This window comes from Trachurus trachurus, assembly GCF_905171665.1.
Source record: "Trachurus trachurus genome assembly, chromosome: 19".
NCBI classification, from domain to species: domain Eukaryota; kingdom Metazoa; phylum Chordata; class Actinopteri; order Carangiformes; family Carangidae; genus Trachurus; species Trachurus trachurus.
The window spans coordinates 5,697,257-5,720,018 of record NC_139913.1 but is presented as its reverse complement, the minus strand read 5'-3'; the positions used below and the strand labels follow the sequence as shown (position 1 = coordinate 5,720,018).

The window sequence follows — 22,762 nt, the reverse complement described above, 5'->3', positions numbered from 1 at the left end:
AAACGTGACCTTTTAAACAGGTAGAGGACATATTTTTTTCTCATGGCGCAATTCAATCGGATCACGAAATAAAATTTTCAGTCTCATTCATTTGAATGGCGAGTTTTTCAGAGTTGAGGTCCCATGGCGCCGTTACTTCCTGCTTCCGCTTAGGCTCTCTATACAACAGTGCCTCCTACGCGCCACGTACGTGTCGTGATGACATCACCTCTTCCTGAGTTGCCGCCTCTTCCACGTAACTCAATCCACACAGCCATAGATATAGAAACGTTTCTATACATAGACATATATACAATATAAATATATGTATATATGTCTATGTTTCTATATCTATGCTCACAGCAGCAGCTTTGTTTCCCCTTATTACTTATATTGTTGCATCGTATTTGATTTTATTTATAATTTTTGCTCATTTTAAATTTGTATTTAATTATATAGCTATGCACTGTCCACATCATACCACACCACTGCAGAAATGTTATTCTTCATTTTTCAATATAGATTTTTTAATAATGTTTTTGATAGAAAAGTATTTGACGGAGGAGTTTATGACCAAGGTACGTTTTATCAGTCTGTTTTCTGGGAATAATTGACATAAGGAGAAACCAGAAACAAGCCGTTTTTTCGTTTTTTCGTTTTGGAAAAAAAAACGGAAATCAAAATTTCAGTTCGTTTTCTCGTTTTTGGTTCTTATTTAACAAAACGACTTTACCACTCAATATTTTGTTTCCGTGGGTGGGCGGGTCCTAGTGTGCTTCCTTGCCCTGTGCCCTTCAAAATAAAAGTTCCTCAATTTAATAATGTCGACAAAAATATTACTGTAGGCTACAGACACTAGCAGACATAGAGGACCCCATCACCCACAGTCAAGACTGACACGGCTTCAAATAACAATAATAGTAGGCTATTCATAATGAAAATGAGAACTTATGAAGTTATGATGACGTCAGTGTAGATGTTTAGCCACAAGGTGGCGCAGTTATTACACGAAGAGTAGATCTGATGGCTTTACTATAACTCACAACATATCGTGTGTATTATTGAAAGCGAGGGGTGTGCCTATAGGCTATAGGCTAGTGAGTACAGTGGCAAAGACTGTACAGTAACTTCGTTCAATATACAGTAGATATACTACTTCAAAGTGGCCATTTTACTCGCGGGGAGCGAGATTCACGCAACGCGTGGAATGTGAGTGATAAAGTGATCACACGAGAGCATTATGACTGATAGCTCCCGTGGTAGAGCAGCTCCCTCAGTAAGCTGAATCATCCGCTAGTGTGGGTTCGAGTCTCAGTTTAGGTTGTACCATTAATTAATGTGTTTTCTTTTCTCATCATCATTATGATCACATATGGCTTAAGTTTGAGCAAATAAATGAGCAAATGAGCATTAATTCTCCGCCGGGCCGAGGCACCAACTTCCCTGCTTGTGTAGCCTACGTATTTGTCTCCAACGGCTTATGACAGGCGCCGTCCCTGCAGACTGACAGCCCAGGACAGGTGCTGAAGTGTGGGAGAGGAGGGAGAGACTGGGCTCCGCGGGGCTCTTGCAACTTGCGGCGGATCAGGAAGGGTGGAGGACCGACATGACAGGGGGTCTTGGTCTCCTGGTACCTGTGCTGGCCAGGAAAATGCACAGTGTAGCCTACATGTGTACATATTTAAGTACACGTTCACATCCCTATAAACATGTACACAAGCAGGGAAGTTGGTGCCTCGGCCCAGCGGAGAATTAATGCTCATTTGCTCATTTATTTGCTCAAACTTAAGCCATATGTGATCATAATGATGATGAGAAAAGAAAACACATTAATTAATGGTACAACCTAAACTGAGACTCGAACCCACACCAGCGGATGATTTAACTTACTGATGGAGCTGTTCTACCAGGGGAGCTATCAGTCATAATGCTTTCGTATGTGATCACTTTGTCACTCACATTCCACGCGTTGCGTGAATCTCGCTCCCCGCGAGTAAAATGGCCACTTTGAAGTAGTATATCTACTGTATATTGAACGAAGTTACTGTACAGTCTTTGTCACTGTACAGAGTAGACACTCTGTACTAGCCTATAGCCTATAGGCACACCCCTCGCTTTCAATAATACACACGATATGTTGTGAGCCTCCGTCATAGTAAAGCCATCAGATCTACTCTTCGTGTAATAACTGCGCCACCTTGTGGCTAAACATCTACACTGAAGTCATCATAACTTCATAAGTTCTCATTTTCATTATGAATAGCCTACTATTATTGTTATTTGAAGCCGTGTCAGTCTTGACTGTGGGTGATGGGGTCCTCTATGTCTGCTAGTGTCTGTAGCCTACAGTAATATTTTTGTCGACATTATTAAATTGAGGAACTTTTATTTTGAAGGGCACAGGGCAAGGAAGCACACTAGGACCCGCCCACCCACGGAAACAAAATATTGAGTGGTAAAGTCGTTTTGTTAAATAAGAACCAAAAACGAGAAAACGAACTGAAATTTTGATTTCCGTTTTTTTTTCCAAAACGAAAAAACGAAAAAACGGCTTGTTTCTGGTTTCTCCTTATGTCAATTATTCCCAGAAAACAGACTGATAAAACGTACCTCCGTCGTTTATATATTACTATTTTATTAAGTCTTTATTTGGCCTGAATAGAAAGTGTTTATTATTATTATTCTTTTTTAGTAAAACAAATCTTACAAGCAAAAAAAAATTCCAATAGCCTAAACTGAGCAAAACATGTCAGTATTTGAGTATATTATAACACAGTAACGAATTGATCAGGAAAGCCATGAAAATAAAATAAATAAATAAAATGAGTAAAAACAAATAAATACTAAATACAAGGAAGGTAAATAAATAAATACGAACATGACACATTAGAGTCATAATAATATAGTCTCTTGGGATATTATATATATATATACGTTGTGCATTTTTAGATGTTAGTGAATCACAAAATATAGAGAGCTCTTTCAAGAAAGTATGGAAAAAATTGGGTAAAATTTTGAAATGTACATTTGTGTATGAAATATTTTGCCAATATTATGAGAAATTCCAGTTTTGAGTCCTTTAAAACGACTGAATATGAGAAAGTGTGGGTGTAGTTCTCTCTCCTGGTCGGCAGGTGGCGGTAACGTGTTGTTCGTCTCACCGAGCAGCAGCAGCGGAGGAAGAAGAAGCCGAGGCAGCGGTTGTTCTTCTGTCAGCGGAGCGGTGGTGGTAGTGCTGCTGCTGAGTTGCACTTGAACTGGGGGTTTAAAAAAAAAGGAAACCACAAAGATGAGTGGCCGGGTGAGTGAATTTAAAGCGAATATATACACACGTTAACACACCTACACCGCTAACGGACACTGCGGCATTAGCTAGAAAGCTAACGTGAAGCTAACGCGGCTAGCGAACTACCTGTGGAGCGAAGTGAAGGGAGGCAGCGCAGCTTTAGCTTGTGTGGCAGAATAACTAAAGTACATGTCATTCAAAACTTCGTAGCTCAGCCCGGAAGACGAGTGGAGTATCTTATGACCACTCGGACTGTCGCTAACACACATAGACACACACCTACACACACTGCTGTTGTACTGTGTATAACCTAAATTAACACGTTTAACTAACAGCTGCTGTGTTTTTAAGCCTCTGAACAGAACCACGGTCATAAAAACTGTACAGTGGAGTTGTTTTATTCATTAACTTCTAGCTAAAAGGAGTCTCATAACGAGCTAAATCAATGATAAGTTAGCTCTGACTGGCTTACACAAGTGCAATGAAGGAAGTAAACAGCATTATGAATGGTTTGGAGGAAACAAGAGGAGCAGTCAAATAAACTGCACCAATATAGCTTCTATTTTCAAGAAGCTGCAGTGTAAACAAAGCGTCTCTGTGTTTTGTTTGTGTGTGTTTTTATATAAGCAAGCACAATGAAGCTGTTAGCTAATACACATATTAGTACCAGTTATGGGACAGTTAAAAGTAAAAGCAATACAGTTCCTGTTCCTGTAAGACGTTCAGTCTCTATGTTTTCATTATTATGATGATGATCATTTTCTTAGTTGGTCACTGTTTTAGATCTAAAGGGTGCAAATGATTCTGATTTGAGCTTATTTTCCTGAAGTAATTGTCTTAGCTCTGAAATGAACTAACAATAACCCTCTATAAAAGAAGCTGGAAGCTGCAGATGATGATCGAAACAATTGCTGATCAATTCTCTGTTCACTGAGTGCCTTGCGTTGCCTGTAATTTTGAAAGTGTCACTTTGTAGAGGGAGGTCATGAGCTCCTTTACCTAGAGGAACTTTCTGCTCCTTATTTACACTTTACATTTGAGGAGATTACATGGGAACAATGCAAGGAATGGCGTTTCCATAATCTTTGGTGCATTGGAAAGTCTTTGGATTTTCTGTGCTTGTAGACTTTGACTCAAATTATTAGCTGAAATATATTAATATCACTACTATTTTTCTAAGAACATGTCCAAAATATCAAAAAGGAGACAGAACAGACACAAAAATCTGAGATTTTTATTATTATTATTACATATTAGACTGCTGCCACAGTCAAAACTTTAGCTGATATTTCATCACAGGGGGTCATGATGAGGTTGGCTTGCTTCACCATAGCTACGGGAGTGGTACTTGCTACTATTTTTAAGCCTAGTTATTATTATCAGACAATATTGCAAAATATTGATTTGGAAATGTGTGTGTGTGTGTTTCAGTCCAGAGCAGAAAAAGAAGACATGCACCTTCCCAGGCTTCCCTCTAAATACTGCAGATGTTTAACCCTTTAACATGTGTTTGGCTGCACAACATGACTTTTTTGTAATCATAATAATAGCCAACTGGCTTAAATAGGTAAAAAATATGACTAGTTTCAAGTCAAATTGTATTTATAATGCTCGATATAACGCATCACATAGTTGCCTCAAGGGGCTGATCAGTCTCAGGCTTCAGGGGGATGAAGGTCCAGATCCAGAACATCTGGAAATGAGGCACAAAGAGTGAAGAGAGAGAAAACAAGGAAGATAGAAACCCTCTTTGAATGGGCACTGACCTTTGAAAGTGCAAATAAAAGCTAAATACTTCTTGTGGATTTACACTTAATACACACTCTTGACATTTAAACACAGAGTCAGATTTAAATGGTCGGACCCTGTGGGAAGATTGCTGCTGCTGGTGGTGGAAAGTATAACCGAGGTCTAGGGAGGCTTTATCAGTGTCGAGAGATCTCCATAGCAACTTGTATGTAATGGTGGTTTGGTTTTGTGGGAGTGGGAGCGAAGCCTCAAGAGTGCTGACCCGGCGCACAGCCTGCCTTTGTCTGCAACTGTACAACAGTGTAGAGATCGCCTCCATGTGGACTGTAAACACTGTGAATTATTATCCATAACTGTCCATAATGACGGCTTTTTATAGTTTCTCAGCTGATGCACAAGGAGATCGTTTTCTCTGCTCATCTACAACACATAGAAGTTGACAGGAAGTAGTGAAAGCACATATATTTTTATTTTTCATAGTTTTTTTTAAAGCTCAAATTAGAGCTGTGACAATTTGTCGATTGAACGGCAAATGTTTTTGAAGCGATTATGTATTGATGAACTGTTGCTGTTGTTTTGTTGCCATTACTTCCTCTGTGGATTCCCTGTTTGCATCTTCCCCTCTGCTCTGTTTGCAGGTGATGCAAACGGCGCGATGCCCGACAGACGAACTGTCGTTGACCAACTGTGCCGTCATCAGCGATAAGGATCAGCAGCTCGGACTGTGAGTGGGATTTTATCTGATACATGTAACTGTCACTGCATTAAGAATAAAATATCAAAGAATTATTTCTGATATCTGCATTTAAGTTTTGGGTGATGTTGAAAAAATAGGATTTCTCATTCAAACACGTTTTTAATTACCTCACTTAATCCACTCTGTCTTCTCCACGCAGGCACGTGACTGTTCGCAATTTAACCCACAAGTTCGTGTTCACCTTGAAGACACATAAGAGCGTCACTAGCGGCACCATCGCCTTCAGTCTGCCACAGGTAAGGCAGAGGTCATTATTAACAATATTTTGAGAGACAGACTGAATGAAAATGATTCGATTTTTAGGCAGAATGTCAAGTGTCAGTGTCAAGGAATAAAAATGTGAATGTTACAGTTTTCTGTCTTAATAATAGAATAGAACTAATTAGTAATATGCACAGTTTTTCTTTACAAAGCTCATGTGATTTTTTTTCCCTCTTTTTTTGCCTGCAAATATTATTTGTCGTCTTTAACCTTGCTGGCACAACGTGAGCTGATACTCTCTAAAGCTTTCTTGCATGCTTGTGTGTGGGTTCTTTGCGTCAACTCTCTTTGTGTGTCTCAATCTTTCTGTCACTGCTTTTTTCCTCTTTCACCTCGCCTGCTCTCCCTCCGTCTGTAAAACTTGGCAGCAGCGGCAGCACACAGGTACTAATGTAACTTCCTCAACACGGTCTTATTTCACCCCGAGGGTTCATTTAGTAAAACTGACTGACTGTATATTTAACAGAGATGAGGAGTGTTAACATATCTCAACAGTGGAGAAGAGTGTGGTGAAATAAGACCAAGTTACACAGGAAGTGTAGTTGTCGTTTGTCTGATAGCTCTGTCCTCAAGGAGACTGTCATAAACTAATGATTAATTCTTGTGCTAATACAGTAATGTGTCCTAATACAAAGGAAATGATGAGACATGAAGCTAAATCAATTGTTTGTTTACAGAGAAAATGGGCAGGGCTGTCGATTGGACAAGAGGTGGAAGGTAAGTTTCATTCACTAGGTTCTTTTGCGATTCCCAATTAATCCTGAAGCTTGATTTATCTCATATTCCTCTATATGTCATAAAGCTTCATTGTTAAAACACGGGACTTTACAGCCCTGCCTCTTGTCTCACAGGTTATACTGTAGATTTAATATACAACACAATAATCCAGTCTAGGAAACTTCAACTCAAACCTCATTCAGACCACTAATTCTTTGTATTTGTGATCCAGATTACAAAATACATAAAACTGTGATAGGACAACAATAAATTATAAATATTATTTTCTTTTAACAGCTTTTAGTAATTGCGTGTTATTACAGGAGAAAGTTGGGGCTACATGTACAACAGAAACCTCATGTAGGCTCTAATTATGTCAGCAAGCTAATAACACATCAGCTGGATGATTGTAGTTTTTCAGAGTCCTTTCTCTCTCTGTCTCGATCTGAATGAGGGTAAACAAAAGTCACTTCCTGCTCGTCCACAGTGTGTAACTATTATTACTGATGGTCATTATCAAAGGCAGAGTCAGTGTAGAGAGATAGGGTGGGGAGCAGCAATGTAAACACACGCATGCAGTATATCTGACTGAGAGCATGATGGTTTTGACTTGAAATGAAAAGTGAATTCACGTCATTGCCGTGGCATCGCGTGCATCCACAAGCTGCACGGAGGTCTAAATAAATTGTTCAAGGACGTCGTCCATTCATCCCTTTGTGACGGCTGCCATTAATTTGTCATCCATTGATTAGCGGTGCTTGACAGCCTGTCTCTCTTATCGCCCACCGCCTTTTGAGGCAAAGACACCTCTCCACAGTAGAAACATAAGAGCCTCCGACATCAAACTCAGCCTCCAGACTTTGAGGGATTCATGCAACTTAGATGTGACAGACTTTCAAAGCTGCAGTCTTTGTCTCTGCCGGGGAAAAAAAAAAACACATCAGAGTCGTCAGTGTGCGGGCTTCTGATAGTCACATCCTGCAGATTACTAATTATACGCAGGGGTTAGGGGGTTTAACTATTGTTGAGGTGTCACGAGAGGTGGAGGGAAGGTGATTTACCCGGCAGAGGGAGAGACAGTCTTAACAATATGGTGGAGAGGGTGTCACTGCACATCTGTCTCAGGAGCTGGCCAACATCCAGAGAAACTGAAGTCCTGTTCTTTGATTAAAAAAAAAAAAAAAAAAGTTTCGCTCAGCTCCCTTAGGCCACGGTGCTGCCCCCCCCCCCAAAAAAAAAAAAAAAAATGATGGGCTCTATTATCAAACTGTCTGCGTATCAGGAGAGAAAAGAAGGAATGAAAATCTAATCTCATGATACCTTAATCATTGTCAACATCGTCTTGAAGACGGGGGGGGAAAAAAAGCAGCAAAGTCTTGTCTCTTTTTATAATTTGATCAAAGGTGTGATCTTACTGTCCTGTCTGTCTGTCTGTATATGTGTGTGTGTTGAAGACGTATAATGAATAGTAATAGAAAAGGGAAGCTTTGGCAGTGTCTCCTGGTAACTGATATGATTCATGCATGCCGCAGTATTGCAGGTGTAATTTTCTTAATTACAAGACATCAGGGGAAAATATCAGCACAGTTTTTACACTTTATCTCATTTCAACGATGCAGCAGTTTTGAAGACGTGCGGATGATTTGAATAGTAAACAGATTGTATCCAATTTTTCTTATTTCTCACAGAAAAGGACAAATAACAGAGTCACTGTTTGATTCTAACAACCTGCTAACAAGGCATTTATTGATTTGGTCACCAATTACAATGTAGAAAAGAGCTCTGACTCCATATCTCAGACCATAATTGATATTGCAGCTGATTTGTGTGAATATACATAACATTGCAGTTGTTAATTATGGTGCACAATGAGGTTACAGCTGCGTATAGTGAAGATGTTGTCCATGTTGTCCAACTATGAAGCATTTAACAGCACCCTCCTCAGTGTTTTGGTTTCTAAGAGATAAAGAGATAAAACTCTGATGAGTCCACACTGCAGCTTCCTGCTCGTCACCAAACTGTCAGTACAAAGCTGAAAGACCAATCGTGAATCTGAATCTTTGACCCAGACTCACACAAGGTGGAAACCTGTCATCCTCTTTCCCTCTTTTCCAGTAACGAGCTACCAGTTCGACAAGTCCAAACAGTACATTAGCAGCATGACAGTGGAGGTCGACTTCCTGCAGAAGAAGAGCGTGGACAGCAACCCCTACGACTCCGACAAGATGGCCATCGAATTCACCCAGTTCTTCGCCGAACAGGCCTTTACCGTCGGCCAGCAGGTGTGTAGAGACTTTAAACTAAACTTAAACTAAACTTCAGGCTTATTTTCAGTTGACGTGTTTGATTTAATTTGTATTAAATCAGTTTTTATTGACAAACTAAAATGTTTTTTGTCCCTCTCTCTCCTCCCTCTTCTCTCCAGCTGGTGTTGAGTTTCAGTGACAAACTGTTCAGCGTGTTGGTTAAAAACATGGATGGCATGGACCCCAGCATCCTGAGAGGAGAAAACACCGCTGGAAAAAAACAGAAGGTATCTGGAGAATGCCTCCGACTTTTATATAAAACACATAAGTTGTTAATATTAACGGACACAATCATTATTATTAAAACCTGCTCTGTGTTGTTGAAGTACAGTGACATACATAAACATGCAAAGACCCTCAACTTAACACAACTGCTTATTGAACCTTGACCTAAACCATCAACTCCTCTGTTTGTCTGTCCTCAGATTGAGATCGGCTTGTTGCATGGAAACAGTCAGGTGATATTTGAAAAGTCAGAGAGCTCATCCATAACCCTGGTCGGTGAGTGTCACTTCTCCATCATAACGCAGTTCATACTCTAACTCAACTGATTTTGATTTCATTTTTTTTTTTAAATGTTAAAGGGATAGTTCAACATTTTTGAAAATTGGCCCATCGCCATGATCCCCCTAGTCATAGCAGTAGGTTCGTTACCTTTAATTGTTGGTCCAAGCTGCTTTTAGATTGGGGGAGAAGAATACCGAGCGGCGCAGCTACACTACGGAGGCTAATGGAATTTCTTGGTTTTGCTCATCAAACTCAGCAAATACACAACCAAAAAACTCAAAAACGCTGTGGTGGACAAGTTGTGACCTGCACATTCACCACGCTATGAGATAATAGCGGAAAGTTGCGAGATGGAGTTGTTTTAGAGGCAAAGTCGGACTTTACACTCTAGACGGCTGCTCGGCGGAGTGATTTCAAAAGCGCCTGTTTACTGCAGATACGTCCGTATACTACGGCACTGGCTGAGGTGCGCACACTGTGTCCCTCCGACCAGTGGTTCACTGAAGAAAGTAGTTCCGAGTATTTGCTTCACTTCTCTTAACTTTCCGCTATTATCTCATAGCGTGGTGAATGTGCAGGTCACAACTTGTCCACCACAACGTTTTTGAGTTTTTTGGTTGTGTATTTGCTGAGTTTGATGAGCAAAACCAAGAAATTCCATTAGCCTCCGTAGTGTAGCTGCGCCGCTCGGTATTCTTCTCCCCCGATCTAAAAGCAGCTTGGACCAACAATTAAAGGTAACAAACCTACTGCTATTACTAGGGGGATCATGGCGATGGGCCAATTTTCAAAAATGTTGAACTATCCCTTTAAATAAAGTTGTTAAATACACTGCAGTGAGCTGCTGAAGCCACTACACTATGGCAAGCGGATCTAACATTTAAAAGCTAAGTTTGACTATTCGTAATTAACATTGTAGATATCAACAATGTCTTTCTGACTAGTCGTAATTATTACATTTTGAATAGGTGGATTTTTCATTCAAGATATCTGTAATTCAATTTTGCCTAGTCAAAAAGAATATTTCAGATATCCGCAACTACATTCTTCCTAGGACAAATGACGTCACTGTTGCCATTCATGTGTACGGGGTTTGTCATTACAACTGTCTACAATTTTTGCAGATGCAGATATCCGCTATGTGAATAACGGATATCTGTACCTGAATTATGACTATTCCTAATTCCAGTTTGAGATATCTACAACGTCATTTCGCCTAGTCAAAACTTAATTAAAGATATCTGAAGAGGGACATGTAGATATCTTTAATTGAGGTGAATTAAAGATATCTTGAACTGGAATTATGACTATTCAGAATCAAATTGTAGATATCTCAAACTGGAATTACTACAAGTCATAATCCGTAATTCACATAGCAGGTATCTCCAATTGAATATTGATATCTGTAATGACAAACCCCATACACATGAATGGCAGAAGTGACGTCATTTGTCCTAGGAAGAATGTAGTTGTGGATATCTGAAATATTCTTTTTGACTAGGCAAAACTGAATTACGGATATCTGCAACACATACCCAGTCTGGCTTTTACATGTTAAAATGGCTTGACAACATAACTACACACCTGATAAAGAGAGACATGTTTCTGCATTACTCTCCGACAGACGATTCTCTATAAATCCACAAGGGGGCGCACTCAACACATGTTGCTGCTAACTTTTACATTTTGATAGCAGCTGCACCAGGGGCCACCTGCTATCAAGTTAAAGGTTAAATACAGTATGATCTGTTATCTGTTATATCATTATAAATATCATTAGAACAACATAATATCATGAACATCTTGTTAAAAGGGCAGTTTTCTTTTTCTGTTAGCTTTTAACTCAACACAGGAGCTTATAAATTAAACTTATTATTACGTTTCAAATAGACATTATAGATAAATGAATGAATGAATAAATAAATAAGCAGAATCCTCCCATAACATTTGATGCTTCTATCTAATAATTAGACATAAATGGAAAAGCAGACAGTGGGAAGTGAACTCCTTGTTTTTTTTTTTCAGCTTTCAGGTGATGTGTTTAATTTGTCTTATCCTCACCTCCACCTCCCCCCTCCATCCCCCCCCCCCCCCCCCCCCCCCCCCCCCCCAGGGAAAGCCAAGACCCGAGGGTCTCACCAGTCCATCATCAGCCCAGACTGGAATTTTGAGAAGATGGGTATTGGCGGCCTTGACAAGGAGTTCTCTGACATCTTCCGTCGAGCCTTCGCCTCCCGAGTTTTCCCTCCAGACATAGTCGAACAGATGGGTGAGCCCCCCCCCTCTCCCTTCCTCCCTCCTTTTCCCTCTTGTCTCACCCACCATCACTTATTCATTTGTTTGTGCTTGTTCTTGGTGAGGAGTCAGACATTTTCATTTTTCATTTTCACATGTTCGTCGGTGACTTTACTGAAAGTCCTGCTCAGGTGTGTGTGGAATTTTAACCTTTCACAATCACACACTCAACAAGTTGCTGCCTCTGTCTTCCCCCTGATTGCCACCTTGGGAAATCCCTTAACCACCGAACCACAAGAATGAGGCAGTTCCCCCGTTAACAGTTCAACCTTTTGTTTAGAGGAATTTAAAGAAGTCGTGTGAGGACGTTTCCCTTCAACCTGCTAAACGATAGCAGCTGAAATGAGCCGCTGAGTGTCTTAAGATCATCATGGTAACGCACAGTTTCCCTCAGGTTGAACAGATTAGTGATACCTGCCAGAGATAATCACTGTTTTTAGTTTCTCCTCAGCCGATGTCGAACGCTTAAATCAACATTATGACAAACAAAACTCCAGTAATTCCTTTTGAGAAACGTCTTATTGCCTGAATCAGCAAAAACTCAAAGCTCAAGGTGGTGGTTCCAGCGCGGAGCCCCGACCGTGACTAAAAGCTCTGTCATCCCCCCGTCGGTGATCCCTGCACACACACACACACACACACACACACACACACACACACACACACACACACACACACACACACACACACACACACACACACACACACACACACACACACACACACACACACACACACACACACACTCATTAATAGATCTCTGACAGCTGTCAGATTACGATGATGATTCACTTTTCAAAGGGCAGCAGTTCATCATAATGAGAGCCATCAGGTTGTCTGCTTTGTGACTCATACAACAAAACCTCTGCTCACACACACACACACACACACACACACACACACACACACACACACACACATGTGCAGAAAACCACCTCAGTCCTCCTCCTAATCCCTGCTCCCTCAGTCCTAGAAGTCAGAAGTCTTGTGAAAACCTGTTGTAACAACATCTGAGCTCTGCAAACACACACGTTATTTTTAAATTTTGGCGCACACAGATGCTTTATAGCCACACAACGCTCGGCGCTCGGAGTTTGGCCCTGTGGCAGCGTCCAGCAACAGCAGCAGAGTGTGAGCTGACCTTTTTGCCGGGGTGGTTGTGTGCAGGAGTTGGCCTTTGGCTGTGGCCAGCTGGCGGCTGTAATGAGATGGCATGCCCTGATAGAGGATCCAGCTAAAGGTAAAGCTGTAATTGGCAGGCGTGGGGAGCAGGGAGCACAGGTGCTGACAGAGAGGTGGTGTGTGTGTGTCTGTGAATATGTGTGTGTGGCTAAAAAAGTTTCTTGAAAGTTTCACCTTGTCTGCCCTTTGCCTCCACAGAGGTGAAGCAGACAGACAGAAAGGAGCTTCAGTGCTTTTCTCTCCCAAACCCCAACACAAACACATCACCCCCCATCCGCCCCCCCACCTGTCATCCCGGCTGCTTTTCCTTCAGCGGAGCCCAAATGGCAGCTCAGATGGTTATCTGGGGGGGCCTCTCAATTAGTCTGGGCTAAATGTCATTAAGCAGGTGCAAAAGGTCCATTAAAAGAGCCCCCGTACTGTAAACCTGTAAACCACCGTCTCCTCACACTTGATCCTTATGGAGAAGGAATAAAAACGCAGGAAATCACAAGCGCTGTGACGTGAGCTGTTAGAAGTCGGCTGTCGTTTGCTGTGCAGCTGGACTGACTGTCTTAAACTGAATTAAAGAGGAACTATGCAAGGCCGGTCGCTTTGCTAACCCTCCTCTTGGCCATGTGCATTTGTTTACAACGAAGCCGGCGAGCAATCAATTCATGGAGCGGTGGATAACGTTACATATCATATACGATGTTACGACGTGTATATTTGTGTAGTTTAATCTGTCATAAACAAGAGAGTAGTAGTTACAAGTCATTCATTAAACCATGACAATGACTCCAAAGCTGTTTAATTAAGGTAAAAAGTGTAGCATAGTTCCTCTTTAAATTATAACGATCACACTGAACATACTGGTATTCACTGCACCCTGACGTTGTCTCCAGGTTTGTCATCTAACCAGAGACCTGAGTCCATCTCTGCTTTTCATCAGACTGATTACCAAAGGTCAAAGACACATATTTTGAGACAAAATATTATGATATTATCATTATGAAGAAGAAGGCATACTTAATTAAAGTGGCAGGCTCATGAATCAGCCAGTTATTGGTTGCATGCAACAATTCCTTGGATTTCAATAACAAGAGGAAAAAAATATTGACCCAGAAAAAATAAGTAATGCAATGGAAAAGGTGAATAAATGCCCTGACGTTAACCCTTCACTTCACACATTTAAAGTCTTTATAACCAGTAAAAAACATGCATTGCTTTTTGTTGTTAATAAAATAAATCAGCCTGCACTCGGTTTAACACCAGCTCCTCTGTCCCTGGTCGTGTGTGTGTGTGTCTGCAGGCTGTAAGCACGTGAAGGGGATCCTGCTATACGGACCCCCAGGCTGCGGCAAAACCCTGATGGCTCGACAGATCGGCAAGATGCTGAAAGCCCGGGAGCCCAAGATCGTCAACGGCCCCGAGATCCTCAACAAGTACGTCGGGGAGTCCGAGGCCAACATCAGGAAACTGTTTGCAGACGCAGAGGACGAGCAGAAGAGGGTGAGTTGAGTGAGCTGAGCAGTGTTGTTGTGTGTGTTTTTCCTCCTGTTTTTGTTGTAATAGTTTTAAAACTGCATCATCGTGACAAGAACATGTTACAACTGAGGCGCAGTCAAAATACCAAAGCAGAGCGGTAGAGAGATGGAAATCCCACACACGCACACAAACGCTGGTGTTGACAAATGAGTCTGTTTTATTACAACTTCCAGATGCATCACCTGTGGTGCTGGTGGTGCTACAACTTAACGTAGAGCTGAATTTATCATCTGCACACGAGATAAAGTCGTACCGAGCTTGTTTTTTCTGGAGATCAGCGCTCACCCGTCACACAGATAAGCATATCATCTATGTAAACAAAGGAGGGGAGAAAAAAAAACTCATTTCTGCAGGAGTGGAGAGATCTGCCCTTTAGCCAGACATAGCTGTAATACCTTTGATAAAGTTCTCATGTGTTTCTTCTGTGGGTGAACGTTGGAGGTGGAGGCGACGGTCGGTTTGGACGGCGAGTCGCTGGCGTCGAAACCTCACTCTTCACCACCTAATGAGGGGCTGGGTTGTCTTTGACCTCCTATTAGACCTCCCTACACACACACACACACACAATCAAACACACACACACTCTCTGTCCAGTGTGCAATAAGGACAGCTCCACACCTGCTTTAAATGCTACGTCTGAGACTGACAGGTCTGTAGAAGGAGCGATGACCCCCCACTCTGCCGCCGCCGCTCTCTCTCACTTTTTCCATCTGTCTCTCTGCAGAGGGTCGATACCGATCCTGGTGTCAGCGGGAAAGAGAGAGAAAACGTTGTTGGCAGCGTCTCTTCAGTTTTCACACAGAAAAACAACCGATGACAACATTTGAATTTCTTACAGAAACCGTGGCAATGAGATATTTCTTCCCCCCCTCCACTCCCTGAAAATATATATATATATTTCATCCTTAAACTTTTCCTGTGACTGTCTCATATATCATAACATTTTTACATCTCTCATGCCCCAGGAACTAAACACAGCATCATTAAAATGTAAGAAAATGCAAATGCAGCTTCTGTTAGGAGAGTCTCAGAAATGCTGTTGTGCATTTTATTCCATACGATAGCTAAACTTGTCAAAACAAGAAGGTGAAAATAGGATTTCTACAGTATTTGAACTGTTATCTAGCTTTAAACTAAACCCAGGAAGATTTAAGGGATAGAAAAGTCCTTAAATTGATCCATTAGTATATTCTGGATGTGAAAGGTTTCATATAAATTTATGCTTTTACCTAAATAACTTGTACACCCACAGTCACAAATCAACAAACTGGTCTTATTCCTGCATCTTGTAAGAGAAAAGCACCTCACTGCTTTATCCTCCTCTCCCTCTTTCTCTGTGTTCAACAGCTCGGCGCCAACAGCGGCCTTCACATCATCATCTTCGACGAGATCGACGCGATCTGTAAACAGCGTGGCAGCATGGCCGGCAGCACGGGAGTCCACGACACCGTGGTCAACCAGCTGCTGTCTAAGATCGATGGAGTGGAGCAGCTCAACAACATCCTGGTCATAGGTGCTCAGCCTACACACACACACACACACACACACACACACACACACACACACACACACACACACACACACACACACACACACACACACACACACACACACACACACACACACACACACACACACACACACACACACACACACACACACACACACACACACAGTCTGTCATGTCATCCCTGAACATCTGCACTTTATCTCATCTCTTGCTCATCTTTTCTTTCCCCCCTTCTGCTCTCCATCCTTCCCTCTATCTGTCCATCTGTCCCCCCCTCAGGTATGACCAACAGGCCAGACCTGATAGACGAGGCCTTGTTGAGGCCGGGAAGACTGGAGGTGAAGATGGAGATTGGTGAGAACAGAAGAGTGCATTTAACTACTGTGAAATTTGCATTTTTTTATTAATAATATATTGTCACAAAATCAGAATCCAGACCAACAAAATAAAAGCATTATATTCTCCTCTCTTTTATGCATTTCAAAATATGATTAAGCTACTGTACATTGCAAAAACTCAAAATCTTACCAAGAATATCTGTCTTATTTTTAGTCAAAATGAAATTTCTAGTCAAAACAAATGTCATTATACTTAAAATAAGACTCATCACATTAAAAAGTAGCTTGTTTTTAGACGCTTTTTTTTACTTTTTTTCAAGCATATTTTCACTTGAAATAGACGAATCTGATAGTGGAGCAAGTTTTTCTTTCTTATTACAAGCAAAAAAAAAACTTGCTATCACTGGCTGGCAGATTTTTCTACTTATTTCAAGTGAAAATTAGTTTGAACCAAGTGAAAATGATCTAAAAACAAGTTAATTTTGAGATGATGAGTCTTATTTTAAGTGGAAAGAGATAAGTTTAGACTAGAAATGAGACATTTTGACAAGAAATATGATAAATATTCTTGGAAAGATTTTGAGTTTTTGCAGTGTATGCAATAAATTTGAGTTGGAAACATAAAAAATAAGAGTATTAAATCCCGTATATTTCCCCCTCTCTGCTCTCAGGGTTACCGGATGAGAAAGGTCGCATTCAGATCCTCACCATCCACACAGCGAGGATGCGTCAGCACGAACTGCTCTCCGGCGACGTGGACATCAAGGAGCTGGCGGTGGAGACGAAGAACTACAGCGGCGCCGAGCTGGAGGGTTTAGTCAGGGCTGCCCAGTCCACCGCCATGAACAGACACATTAAGGTCAGACTCGTTTATTTTTTGGGGTTATAATTATGACTCACGTTGATTCTCAGAGGAGAGGAATTGCATGAGTTTGGGTTTTTTATTATTGATTAGTCATTCACCTCTCAGCTGTCTTCGTCGTCGTCTTCTTCACAGCTTGTTTTGGACAAAATGAATCAGAGAGAGGCAGCAAATCCTCACATCTCATTTGATGAATTACTCCTACTCTTAATAATAATAATAATAATAATAATAATAATAATAATAATAATAATAATAATAATAATAATAATAATAATAAACTTTATTTCTATAGCACCTTTCAAAACCAAGGTTACAAGGTGCTTAATATCTAATTATTGGGCGGGGTCGCTGGGTGTAACGTGTGTGTGTGCACCCTCAGTTTAAGTGTTTTATCAGGTGCACAGGCTCAAATCTACACAACTCGGCGGGACATGTACGTAGATAAGGTGGAGTTCTCATCTGTTAAGTGCTGTGCCCCCTCCACACACACACATACACACACACGGAGCAGCAGATATTGTAGGGTGATGATAAATAACAGACAAGGGCCTTACACATGTCTGATGGCTGTGACGTTTCTCTTCACTCCTCTAAGCACTTACTCTTCCCTCCCTCCCTCCGTCTCTCTATGACCTTTCTGCTCTGAGGGAGCACATTGTCTCCTGACACATTGTGCAATCTAAATGTGCAATACCTCATGTCATGGATTTCACTGGTAGGGGTGGGTGTGGGTGGGGGGCGGGGGGCATGGAGTTCATCCAGTAATGAAAGTAACTGGTATATTTTGTGTTTGTACATACATATTATTGGTCTATGTATGGGAAACACTGGGCTAGGTGTGTGTTTGAATAAAATGAACGTTTTTGTTTCATTCTATAAACTACTGATAACAATTTCTCCCAAAAAATTACAACTGGTCAATATAACAAAAAAGATGCAGTGTTTTCAGACCTCAAATAAATGCAAAGAAAACGAGTTCATATTCATTCATTTAAAGAACAGAACACTAATGTTTTAACTTAGGAAGTGTTTAGAAATTAATATTGATGGAAATTTTGATTTTAAACCTGCAGCAGCAGTGATTGTTTACTGATTTACTGATTATAGTTCTAATATTTTCTATTAAAATAAAGTCAATAATGACATTTTTGTGTTCTCTTTTTATTCGGAAAAGTATCGAAGTACATGTTGGTACCGGTTTTGGTATTGTGATGTATACATTGTTTCTGTTGCAGGCCAGCAACACAGTGGAGGTAAACATTGAGACGGCAGAGAAGCTGGTGGTCAGCAGGTTGGACTTCCTCGCTTCACTGAATAACGACATCAAGCCTGTAAGTTGCTCCACATCCACATCTCTCTCTCTCGCTCTCAACTTAAATTTACAATAGCTAGAATAAAGAAGAATACAAAACACATCCGGTTAATGTGAAATTCACATCCTGTTATTGTACAAAATATCTAAAGTTCAGAGTTATTAATACCAGGGTTTCTGCGCAAGTATGGAAAAGTGTGGAAAATGGAAACTATTGTATGGAAATATATTTATCTTAACACTTATCTGGGTTTAGTCTTATGTGAAGTTATTTGGGTTAATTATTTTGTATGTGCTATTGTACCTAGAAAATGATTTGGTGACATAATGGCTTACACATTCAGAATATTGAAAACAAATGATTAATTGCGTGAATTTCTTTACATGATACACATCTATTTACTCAAATATCACAAATTATTTGGATTTTTTACAGAGAAGTTTGGAAAAAGTATGGAATTTGGACATTTCAAATGTGTAGGAACCCTGTAATAAACACTACCCCCCTTGTTCGTTCATTAATTCCTTTCAAGTCAAGTCAATCCTCTAAAAATAGTTATAATATTTTATAATTCATAATAAATCTCTCTCTCCTCCAGGCGTTTGGTACCAACCAGGAAGACTACGCCAGCTACATCATGAACGGTATCATCCGGTGGGGCGACCCGGTGTCGGCGGTGCTGGACGACGGGGAGCTGCTGGTGCAGCAGACTAAGAACAGCGACCGCACGCCGCTCGTCTCTGTGCTCCTGGAAGGTAAAACAAACACACACGACCTCAGTCAATGGCCAAATCATTTCAGTTTAACAGATGATTGATTAGTGGTTATTAATATTATCGTTATTCACATCCCTCAGGTCCACCCAACAGTGGGAAAACAGCGCTGGCAGCTAAGATTTCTGAAGACTCCCAGTTCCCCTTCATCAAGATCTGCTCCCCCGACAAGATGATCGGACACTCGGAGATCGCCAAGTGCCAAGCCATCAAAAAAGTAATCGAAAAAAAATACTGAATGTGTTTTTCCTGAAAGTCTAAAAACAGAGTGAAAAGATTAATCTGCAGGTCTCGAAAAGTTTAAGAGTTGTTGAAAGTTTGTTTCCAGCACAGATGCGAGTAAGATGGTGAATTTCATGCGGTTCAGGCCGTTGCTGTTGTTCCTCATCTTGTGGATGCTGTTCAGAATAATCTCCACTTAACAGATTTATTGCCTGACTGCTTTAATATGACACATGTGGAAATGAATTTGAACTTGGACCTAAGAACTCAAAGTGACTCAAGAAAGATGGAAAGCATTTACACACACCACTTTTGAAAACCCAAACCAGCAGGCGTTTTACTAACGCCATAACCGGAAGATTATTTTTTAGTGCTTTCTGATTGTGCATTAAAAAAAAAAACAGATTTCACTCTGATCCAACCTGACTGCACTTTTTCTTTTTTTTTTCTCTTCTGTGCTAGATATTTGAAGATGCCTACAAATCCCAGCTGAGCTGTGTGGTTGTAGACGACATTGAACGCCTGTTGGGTAAGACGACTCCCAAGTTTTTAAACCACAAGAAGTTATTTTCAACCAGATGCAAATAAGAATTAAATGTAGGAATGAGAAAAACGATCCGTGTCATCCTCAGACTACGTCCCGATCGGCCCTCGATTCTCCAACCTGGTGTTGCAAGCTCTGCTGGTGCTGCTGAAGAAACCTCCTCCCAAGGTAACGACCTGCTGCTCAGCGTGGCCGTGCTAGTCCCGAGGTGGCAGAGAGAGGGCAGCAGATCTTATGGATGCCAGTGCACAACAAAGTCTTGTGAGGAATTGTTGGAGGTCTTTTGGCTGCGACTGGCATGTGTGTGTGAGTGTATGGTTATTAGCCACTGTTTTGGTTTCAGGCCCCGTTGTGCTCCGAGTGAATGGTGGTGGTGGTAGAGAGAGAGACCCCATTTCTCATAGTTTTCTTTGCTTGTAGTTTGTGTGTGTGTGTCTGTTGTTGATGGGTTTGTGAATGAGAGTATAGCCCCGCTATATGGCTGCATGTGCATGAGAAGTGGCGCGGGGCCTGGTGCTGAATGCCTGGCTGCAGTTGCCCCTCTGGGGTTGTAAAGCGCTGGGCCCAGCGGGGAGCCGGGGGCCAGGGGAGGCCGGGGGGACACGGAGGAGAATGGGCTCTGTGAGAGAGCCAGGACCTGGCAGCACCACCGCCTGTGTGGCACCTCATCTGCATGCAGCATCACAACCCCCCACGCCATGGGGGGGCAGCCGGCAGCCATAATCCCCCAGTCTGCTCGCCTCGCCACTCCTCTGCCTCCTCTCTTCTTCCCCTTCGTCTTCGTCTTCGTCTCCTTCCTCCTCCTGGTCCAGCTCATCGGCTTAGCGGAGCTACAGTTCTTTAGCTTCTCTTTCTTTCTTCCTTCCCTGCTCATGTTTGTCTTCTCTCCTGTTGTCTTCTGTTGTTTTCTCTTGTGCTCTTCTTCTCTCCTCACTCCCTCCCTCTTTCCTCTTCCCTCTTCCCTCTCCTCCCTTCTTTTTTTTTCTCTGTGATCCAGTTCACGGTGACTTAAATGAGTGCAACGAGTCCACAAAGCTCAACACATTTACATCCCTGACACATTACACAGCACACTCACCTTTGCAATAACTCCTTAAAGAGTTTTTTAGGTAGAAAAACATTAAACAAAGCAAACCTCCACTACTGTCTCTTATTATCTTACTCTGGCCACAGGATGTCTGAAGTCCAACATACATTAATACACAAAGGTTTGACCGTTCCCGCTGCGCTGCATCACTTTCTAGCTCCTCATCCGTCTTCAGCGAAGTCCAGTGATTTCCCAAGGTCGTGTTTTGTTTTTCCAAAGTAAAATTCCCAATAACGATGTTGAAACGACAGTGTTGGATTTTATTATCTATAATTTGGAAGTCATGATTGGAGTCATTATGTCTGCCCCTCTATCTCCTGTGTTCTTCCTTCCCTGTTCATAATGAAACGGATAAATCATCACAAACCGAACCAAGACTCTTCATTGTCTGGAAGTTCTGCTTGGGAAACAATATTCCTTGTTTGCGTTGTAACGTTATATCGAAGTCGTTCTGTTCTGAGCTGTTTCACCACTGCAACAATAAGACGTTTGCCAGGTACTTGTAATAACAACTAGCGAAAAACTATGGTGGGACTGTAGAAAACGACTGAATCACATGAACGAACGGGTTGAATTTTAACAAATTGAATTCTCGGCTCGCGCCTTCTCGTCTTCCAGGGTCGTAAGCTGCTGATCATTGGCACCACGAGTCGTAAAGACGTCCTCAGGGAAATGGAGATGTTGGATGCTTTCAGCACCACCATCCACATTCCCAACATCTCGAATGGAGAGCAGCTGGTCGAGGCCCTGGAGGTAACAGGAAGTGCACTGTACTTCAATAACACTCAGATTTCTGCAGCTTCGAACAATGTTTACTTTGTCTGCTAAGGTGTTAAAGATGATCAGATTAGGAAAGTGATATTTTTATTTACAATTTTTGAGCACATTTCTCAATTTGCTGAATTAAAGCCTCTTTCCCCCCTTTCTGTCTTCTTCCTCCTGCTCCACAGCTGCTGGGCAGTTTCCAGGAGAAGGAGCGAGCCACCATAGCGAAAGTTGTGAAGGACCAAGGAGTGTGGATCGGCATCAAAAAGCTGCTCATGCTGATTGAAATGGCTGCACAGGTGAGATACTTTGCATCTGTTGTAGCCATTGTTTATTCTAGTCCAACGCTTTCACCTTCTCCTCCTCCACCATGAGGTTTACATTTGTGGTTTTCGGACAGATTGCTGTGAAACGTGGTGCAGACATTCATGTCTCACTCTGGGTGAACTGAAATCACCTTTGTGATACTTGACTTTGGTTTAAAGGGATAGTTCACTCAAAATTGAAATTTCACTCATTATCTACTCACCCTCATGTCAGTTACAGAGGGTTACAGGGGGGCTCGGCGCAGCTCTGCACTGCCATATGACGGTAGCGAACGGGGCTCACTTTTCTTCGTCCAAAAAGACACACCAAAAAACATCCAAATGCTTTGCCTGTGTCTGTGCAAATCTCGCGCGATTTGCATTGACACCCAGTTCACGGCTCCGCAAATCGCGCGAGATTTGCACAGACACAGGCAAAGCAGTGAACTGAGACACTGGGAGCTTCCGCTACAA

The 22,762-nt window shown here is 41.7% G+C and overlaps 1 protein-coding gene across 1 annotated transcript in view; it reads left to right on the top strand.

Annotated features, from left to right (window-relative positions):
• Positions 1 to 3,156: 3,156 nt before the first annotated feature.
• Positions 3,157 to 22,762, top strand: part of LOC311002959 (vesicle-fusing ATPase-like) — a 28,229-nt gene continuing 8,623 nt past the window's right edge. Inside the window, exons 1-19 of the mRNA XM_083994577.1 lie at positions 3,157 to 3,280; positions 5,653 to 5,738; positions 5,911 to 6,007; positions 6,710 to 6,749; positions 8,865 to 9,031; positions 9,175 to 9,282; positions 9,481 to 9,556; positions 11,676 to 11,831; positions 14,331 to 14,530; positions 15,914 to 16,079; positions 16,356 to 16,430; positions 17,086 to 17,273; positions 18,515 to 18,610; positions 19,191 to 19,347; positions 19,449 to 19,582; positions 20,050 to 20,116; positions 20,220 to 20,299; positions 21,837 to 21,971; positions 22,169 to 22,282. Coding sequence (XP_083850703.1) covers positions 3,269 to 3,280; positions 5,653 to 5,738; positions 5,911 to 6,007; positions 6,710 to 6,749; positions 8,865 to 9,031; positions 9,175 to 9,282; positions 9,481 to 9,556; positions 11,676 to 11,831; positions 14,331 to 14,530; positions 15,914 to 16,079; positions 16,356 to 16,430; positions 17,086 to 17,273; positions 18,515 to 18,610; positions 19,191 to 19,347; positions 19,449 to 19,582; positions 20,050 to 20,116; positions 20,220 to 20,299; positions 21,837 to 21,971; positions 22,169 to 22,282 — 2,154 coding nt within the window. The 5' untranslated portion in view covers positions 3,157 to 3,268. The remainder of the gene's footprint in view (positions 3,281 to 5,652; positions 5,739 to 5,910; positions 6,008 to 6,709; positions 6,750 to 8,864; positions 9,032 to 9,174; positions 9,283 to 9,480; positions 9,557 to 11,675; positions 11,832 to 14,330; positions 14,531 to 15,913; positions 16,080 to 16,355; positions 16,431 to 17,085; positions 17,274 to 18,514; positions 18,611 to 19,190; positions 19,348 to 19,448; positions 19,583 to 20,049; positions 20,117 to 20,219; positions 20,300 to 21,836; positions 21,972 to 22,168; positions 22,283 to 22,762) is intronic.